Source organism: Oncorhynchus mykiss, unplaced genomic scaffold, assembly GCF_013265735.2.
Source record: "Oncorhynchus mykiss isolate Arlee unplaced genomic scaffold, USDA_OmykA_1.1 un_scaffold_518, whole genome shotgun sequence".
Lineage (NCBI taxonomy): Eukaryota > Metazoa > Chordata > Actinopteri > Salmoniformes > Salmonidae > Oncorhynchus > Oncorhynchus mykiss.
Window position 1 is genome coordinate 72,501 of NW_023493965.1, and position 7,688 is coordinate 80,188.

The 7,688-nt window shown below is 46.7% G+C and overlaps 1 protein-coding gene across 1 annotated transcript in view; it reads left to right on the forward strand.

Annotated features, from left to right (window-relative positions):
* Window positions 1-4,577, forward strand: part of LOC118959021 (tuberin-like) — a gene marked incomplete at its 3' end in the record, with an annotated part of 25,836 nt that extends 21,259 nt beyond the window's left edge. Inside the window, 4 exon segments of the mRNA XM_036974389.1 lie at window positions 1,141-1,330; window positions 1,660-1,753; window positions 3,709-3,811; window positions 4,480-4,577. Coding sequence (XP_036830284.1) covers window positions 1,141-1,330; window positions 1,660-1,753; window positions 3,709-3,811; window positions 4,480-4,577 — 485 coding nt within the window.
* Between the last annotated feature and the right edge of the window lie 3,111 nt (window positions 4,578-7,688).

Genomic DNA, 7,688 nt, shown 5'->3' on the forward strand with positions numbered 1-7,688 from the left:
CGTTGATGAGTTTTCTGTGATAGTCGTTAGCACGTTGATGAGTTTTCTGTGATAGTCGTTAGCACGTTGATGAGTTTTCTGTGATAGTCGTTAGCACGTTGATGAGTTTTCTGTGATAGTCGTTAGCACGTTGATGAGTTTTCTGTGATATAGTCGTTAGCACGTTGATGAGTTGTCTGTGATAGTCGTTAGCACGTTGATGAGTTTTCTGTGATAGAGTCGTTAGCACGTTGATGAGTTTTCTGTGATAGTCGTTAGCACGTTGATGAGTTTTCTGTGATAGTCGTTAGCACGTTGATGAGTTTTCTGTAATAGTCGTTAGCACGTTGATGAGTTTTCTGTGATAGTCGTTAGCACGTTGATGAGTTTTCTGTGATAGTCGTTAGCACGTTGATGCGTTTTCTGTGATAGTCGTTAGCACGTTGATGAGTTTTCTGTGATATAGTCGTTAGCACGTTGATGAGTTTTCTGTGATAGTCGTTAGCACGTTGATGAGTTTTCTTGGTCTATTCAATGTAGCTTTTTTTTAGGCAGGTAAAAATCACTAGATACTATGGCTGGTAAAAAGTGTCTGCTGAATTTAAATCACTAGATACTATGGCTGGTAAAAAGTGTCTGCTGAATTTAAATCACTAGATACTATGGCTGGTAAAAAGTGTCTGCTGAATTTAAATCACTAGATACTATGGCTGGTAAAAAGTGTCTGCTGAATTTAAATCACTAGATACTATGGCTGGTAAAAAGTGTCTGCTGAATTTAAATCACTAGATACTATGGCTGGTAAAAAGTGTCTGCTGAATTTAAATCACTAGATACTATAGCTGGTAAAAAGTGTCTGCTGAATTTAAATCACTAGATACTATGGCTGGTAAAAAGTGTCTGCTGAATTTAAATCACTAGATACTATAGCTGGTAAAAAGTGTCTGCTGAATTTAAATCACTAGGTGTTTGAGTGAGAGACAATTCCATTAATGGCATCTGCGACTGTAGGCCTAAGTAGAAAATAAAACATTTGGGCAAGTGACCATAATCCTCGGGCAGGTAAAAACAGCTTGTGCCTTTTTGAGAGTTTCATCTCATAATCTGATCATAAATAACATCATCGTTGTTCTCTTCTCTCTTGCCATCTTTATCTCTCAGAGGGAGTTGGTTCAGTGTCTGGAAGCAGGGCTGATATACCGCTGTGCCAAGCAGTGTGTGGTTGCCCTGACAATGTGCACCGTGGAGATGCCTGACATCATGATTAAACTCCTCCCCGCCCTCATCGTCAAGCTGACGCACATCTCGGCAACCGTCGCCATGGCGTCACCCATGCTGGAATTCCTGTCCAGTGAGAACACACCTTAGTTAAACACGCCCTGATAGATGGAAGCCAATCAGAGAACAGGATCTGTATATACAGGAAGTTAGATCAGCCAATGAATGTGTGAAGGATTCTTTGTATTTCACTTCCTAGTTCATGTTATATAATGTTTACATATGGGAAACACACCTAATATTCCTCACACAGTCATGTTATATACTTTAGTGTCTTTACTGGGAAGATGACTTGTTCAGTTGTAGAATTAGTGACCCTATTACATCCTTACCTGTTGATGATGGTGCCACATGGCAAGGTTAGATTATGTCATGCTAACTGTGTGTGTGTGTGTGTTGTAGCTCTGGTGCGGCTGCCACATCTCTATGCTTACTTTGTAGCAGAGCAGTATGTCAGTGTGTTCGCCATCTCCCTGCCCTACACCAACCCCTCCAAGTGAGTACCCGATACACACACGTGTAACAAATGCGTACGCACGCTCACACACACGCTCTCTCACTCTGTTTCTCTCTCTACCTCTCTCTCTCTCTCTCTCTCTCTCTCTCTCTCTCTCTCTCTCTCTCTCTGTTTCTCTCTCTACCTCTCTCTCTCTCACTCTCTACCTCTATCATTTTCTAACTCCTCTCTGTTTCTCTCTCCCTCCGTTTCTCTCTCCCTCCTCTCTCTCCATCCTCTCTCTCTCTCTCTCTCTCTCTCTCTCTCTCTCTCTCTCTCTCTCTCTCTCTCTCCATCCCCTCTCTCTCTCTCTCTCTCTCTCTCTCTCTCTCCTCCCCCCCTCCCCCCTCCCTCCCTCCCTCCAGGTTTAACCAGTACATTGTCTCTCTCCAGGTTTAACCAGTACATTGTGTCTCTCCAGGTTTAACCAGTACATTGTGTCTCTCCAGATTTAACCAGTACATTGTCTCTCTCCAGATTTAACCAGTACATTGTCTCTCTCCAGTTTTAACCAGTACATTGTCTCTCTCCAGGTTTAACCAGTACATTGTGTCTCTCCAGGTTTAACCAGTACATTGTGTCTCTCCAGATTTAACCAGTACATTGTGTCTCTCCAGGTTTAACCAGTACATTGTGTCTCTCCAGGTTTAACCAGTACATTGTGTCTCTCCAGGTTTAACCAGTACATTGTCTCTCTCCAGGTTTAACCAGTACATTGTCTCTCTCCAGGTTTAACCAGTACATTGTGTCTCTCCAGGTTTAACCAGTACATTGTCTCTCTCCAGGTTTAACCAGTACATTGTCTCTCTCCAGGTTTAACCAGTACATTGTCTCTCTCCAGGTTTAACCAGTACATTGTCTCTCTCCAGATTTAACCAGTACATTGTCTCTCTCCAGGTTTAACCAGTACATTGTCTCTCTCCAGGTTTAACCAGTACATTGTCTCTCTCCAGGTTTAACCAGTACATTGTCTCTCCAGGTTTAACCAGTACATTGTCTCTCTCCAGGTTTAACCAGTACATTGTCTCTCTCCAGGTTTAACCAGTACATTGTCTCTCTCCAGGTTTAACCAGTACATTGTCTCTCTCCAGGTTTAACCAGTACATTGTCTCTCTCCAGGTTTAACCAGTACATTGTCTCTCTCCAGGTTTAACCAGTACATTGTCTCTCTCCAGGTTTAACCAGTACATTGTCTCTCTCCAGGTTTAACCAGTACATTGTGTCTCTCCAGGTTTAACCAGTACATTGTGTCTCTCCAGGTTTAACCAGTACATTGTCTCTCTCCAGGTTTAACCAGTACATTGTCTCTCTCCAGGTTTAACCAGTACATTGTCTCTCTCCAGGTTTAACCAGTACATTGTGTCTCTCCAGGTTTAACCAGTACATTGTGTCTCTCCAGGTTTAACCAGTACATTGTCTCTCTCCAGATTTAACCAGTACATTGTGTCTCTCCAGGTTTAACCAGTACATTGTGTCTCTCCAGGTTTAACCAGTACATTGTCTCTCCAGGTTTAACCAGTACATTGTCTCTCTCCAGGTTTAACCAGTACATTGTCTCTCTCCAGGTTTAACCAGTACATTGTCTCTCTCCAGGTTTAACCAGTACATTGTCTCTCTCCAGGTTTAACCAGTACATTGTGTCTCTCCAGATTTAACCAGTACATTGTCTCTCTCCAGGTTTAACCAGTACATTGTGTCTCTCCAGGTTTAACCAGTACATTGTGTCTCTCCAGGTTTAACCAGTACATTGTCTCTCTCCAGGTTTAACCAGTACATTGTGTCTCTCCAGGTTTAACCAGTACATTGTCTCTCTCCAGGTTTAACCAGTACATTGTTTCTCTCCAGGTTTAACCAGTACATTGTCTCTCTCCAGGTTTAACCAGTACATTGTCTCTCTCCAGGTTTAACCAGTACATTGTGTCTCTCCAGGTTTAACCAGTACATTGTGTCTCCAGGTTTAACCAGTACATTGTGTCGTTGGCTCACCATGTCATCTCCATGTGGTTTATCCGCTGCCGACTCACCTTCAGAAAGGACTTTGTGCAGTACATCACCAAGGTAGGTGGTCTCTGTGTTTACACATCATCTACCTGTTTCCTGAGACATTTTCCTTGTAACCACTCCCTCCTCTCCCTCTCTCTCTTCTCACTCACTCTCCTCTCTCTCTCCTCTTTCTCTCTCTCTCTCTCTCCTCTCTCTCCCCCTCTCTCTCCCCCCTCTCTCTCCCCCCTCTCTCTCCCCCTCTCTCTCCCCTCTCTCTCTCTCTCCTCTCCCTCTCTCTCCTCTCTCTCTCCCTCTCTCTCCTCTCTCTCTCTCTTTCCCCCCTCTCTCTCTCTCTCCCCACTCTCCTCTCCCTCTCTCCTCCCTCCCCCTCTCCTCTCTCCTCTCTCCTCTCCTCTCTCTCCCCCTCTCTCTGCCCTCTTCTCTCCCCCTCTCTCTCCTCTCTCTCTCTCCCCCCTTTCTCCCCCCTCTCTCTCTCTCCTCTCTCCTCTCCCCTCTCTCCCCCCTCTCTCTAGCCCTCTCCCCTCCCCTCTCCCCTCTCCTCCCTCCCCCCTCTCTCTCTCCTCTCTTCTCTCCTCTCTCTCCCCCCCCTCTCTCCTCTCTCCTCTCCCCTCTCTCCCCCCTCTCTCTGCCCTCTTCTCTCCCCCTCTCTCTCCTCTCTCTCTCTCCTCCCCCCCCCCCCCTCTCTCTCCTCTCTCCTCCCCCTCTCTCCTCTCTCTCTCCAGGGTCTGCGCTCTAATGCTCTGATGCCGTTCGATGACACCCAGGACACTCAGAGCAGCTTCCGTGCTCGCAGCACCAGCCTCAATGAGAGGCCCAAGAGGTACACACACACACACACACACACACGGCCGGGTCACATGACTACTCATTGAAGATCTTGTGACCGCATGGCCGTACAGGAGGTTGGTGTTGTCAAGGTAACACAGGACTCCGCATGACTGTCGTTGTGGTGTGATGGTTGTTTTGGTTTCCCACAGGTTGCTATGGTGATCATTTCTGTTTTGGTGGTTAGTTTTTGTTGGTAAATATTTTCTGTTGGTTGTTGTTGTCAACTCACGCACATTATTACCACAAGATACACAAAGAGGTGGAGAGAGAGGAGATTAGTCTTTTCTCTTTCTCACTCTGTCTCTCTGTCGTGTCATTGACGAAGTGTCATTGTACACTGTCTCTGTCTCTCTCTCTCTCTCTCTCTCTGTCTCTCTCTCTCTTTGTCTCTCTCTGTCTCTGTCTCTCTCTCTCTCTCTCTCTCTCTCTCTCTCTCTGTCTCTCTCTCTCTTTGTCTCTCTCTCTCTCTCTGTCTCTGTCTCTGTCTCTGTCTCTCTCTCTCTCTCTGTCTCTGTCTCTCTCTCTCTTTGTCTCTCTCTCTCTCTCTGTCTCTGTCTCTGTCTCTCTCTCTCTCTCTCTCGCTCTGTCTCTCTGTCTCTCTCTCTCTCTCTCTGTCTCTCTCTCTCTCTCTCTGTCTCTCTGTCTCTCTCTCTCTCTCCTCTCTCTCTCTCTCTCTCTCTCTCTCTGTCTCTCTCTCTCTGTCTCTCTCTCTCTCTCTCTGTCTCTCTGTCTCTCTCTCTCTCTCCTCTCTCTCTCTCTCTCTCTGTCTCTCTGTCTCTCGATCTCGATCAAAGGGTTTTTCTCATCAGGGCAGCTGTTTCACTGCAATCTATTAAAGAGATGCTCAGAGAAATAATCCCCAAATAAAATCACATTATAAAATCTTATAATAAAAGCTAATAATTAAATCACTCACAAAAGTGACTTCCTGAACCCCGTCCCACCTAAATCCTACCCTCTACCCATAACCAGGCCACCCTAATGGTTCCTTTGGAGTGTCAATCAAAATCTACCCAGCTTGGAATTCTGTCATAATCAAGTCCTGACCTGACTGACATCGTCTAGAATCGCTCTTTTTTAATTCTGTGAGCAAGTTGACTTATCCACCAAAGTTGACCATGGACTTGGGGCCCACCCCCCTCCACTCCCAATCACTTCCCTTGCTTTTTCTGTGGTGACTTTGGGGAGAAGAGTAGATTCTCTCTCCTTCTTTCTCCTCCTGATTTCCCTCTCTTCTGTTGGCGCTCAAAATGTCACTTCCTGATTTCTTTGTGCCCTCCATGGCAACGCCCATGCTCCCATAGTAACGCACCATAGTAACAAGCACACTCCCATGTAACTCTCAATAGTAACACATAACAACATCATTCTATTAATAGCCTGTACTGACCCCCTCCCTCCGTCCCAGACCCCTAACCCTGTACTGAACCCAATCCCACTGTCCCAGACCCCCTAACCCTGTACTGAACCCAATCCCACTGTCCCAGACCCCCTAACCCTGTACTGACCCCCTCCGTCCCAGACCCCCTGACCCTGTCCTGACCCCCTCCCTACTGTACCAGACCCCCTAACCGTTACTGACCCCCAGCAGCTGTCCCAGACCACCTAACCCTGTACTGACCACTTCCCCAGACCCTCTAACCCGGTCCTGACCCCAGACCCCCTAACCCTGTACTGAACCCAATCCCACTGTCTCAGACCCCCTAACCCGGTCCTGACACCCACCCTGCCAGACCCCCTAACCCTGTACTGACCCCCTAACCCTGTACTGACCCCCTCTGTCCCAGACCCCCTAACCCTGTCCTGACCCCCTCCCACCGGCCCAGACCCCCTGACCCTGTCCTGCTCCTATGTATACTTACTCTATCTACTGTACCTCTGTAGGAGTTGGAGAGATGCATGTCAGGTGTAAAAACACATATCAGACAGCTGTATGATATTAACCTGGTCGTTGTACCAGGGGCTCTTTTCAGCTTTTATATAGTAATGAACGTTTTAAATAAAACAAAGCAGTGAGGGCATCATTAGAGTATTCTCACATTAAACGTGGTTTCTCCTGTAACTTGTCCTCTCTAGTGGTTACAGAATCCAACTATGTCTTAGACTTGGACAATGTGTCGTAGTATACGAGACGTCCGTTTGTAGTTAGACAGTAGATCATGTGTTCGTGATCTATTGGTTCTTGTGTTTTTAGATCAGCCGTGCTCTCCTCCGACACCTGCTTCATCCAACACATTCCTCTCAGTTGGTCCTGACATTTTGTTGTTGATTTTTGTTTTTAACCTTTAACCTCTTCCTTCCCCCTTGTTGTGTTCATTGGTTTATATTAACCCTCCTCAGGCCGTGCCGATCTCTTCAGTTGGTTGTTTCAGTTGTGTTGATTTGAACCCTCCTGCTCGGAGTCCATCTCCTATAACAGATCTCTGTGTCCCAAATGGCAGCCTATTCCCTTCACAGGGCACTACTTTTGACCAATAGGGTGGTGCACTGTAGAGGGAATAGGGTGCCATTTTGGGATGCTTCCTGAGTCATGGCAACGTCGGCTTCTTCTCTTGCTGCTCAATGTGATGACGTCTCATTTTCTTTCAGGAGTAGTTTGTGTTTGTTGTGGAAAAAGCTGATGCTGTTTATCTCCCTGTTGCTTTATAGTTGTTCCTTCCTTTCTGATATTTCTGTTCCTATTTGTGCGATTCATAGTGTTTTACTGCTGTTAATTTTCTCAACTTGTTTTTGTTTGTTTGTTTTTTGTTTACTCTTCGGTTGACTTGACCCCCCCATCCCCTCCTCTGACTGGGTGCTGCGTTGTGGGTGGGCCCTGACACCTTGGATCCCTCCATTGCTATTGGCACACTCTCTTTTGCTCATCCCCTGACCTTCGCCCTCTGACCCTTTGACCTTCGTGCCCCACCCCCTTGCCCGTGTCTCCGTTGGTCACCTGGTGGTCGTTCGGGGCCGTTTCTGACGTGATGGGCGACATATCCTGATTTCCGTTTCCTGTTGGCCGTTACCTCTCTCCCCCCGCCCTCACCTCCCCTCGCCCACCCTACTCTGTCCCTCTTTCCAACACACAATTCCCACCCCCTATCTCACACACACCAACCTG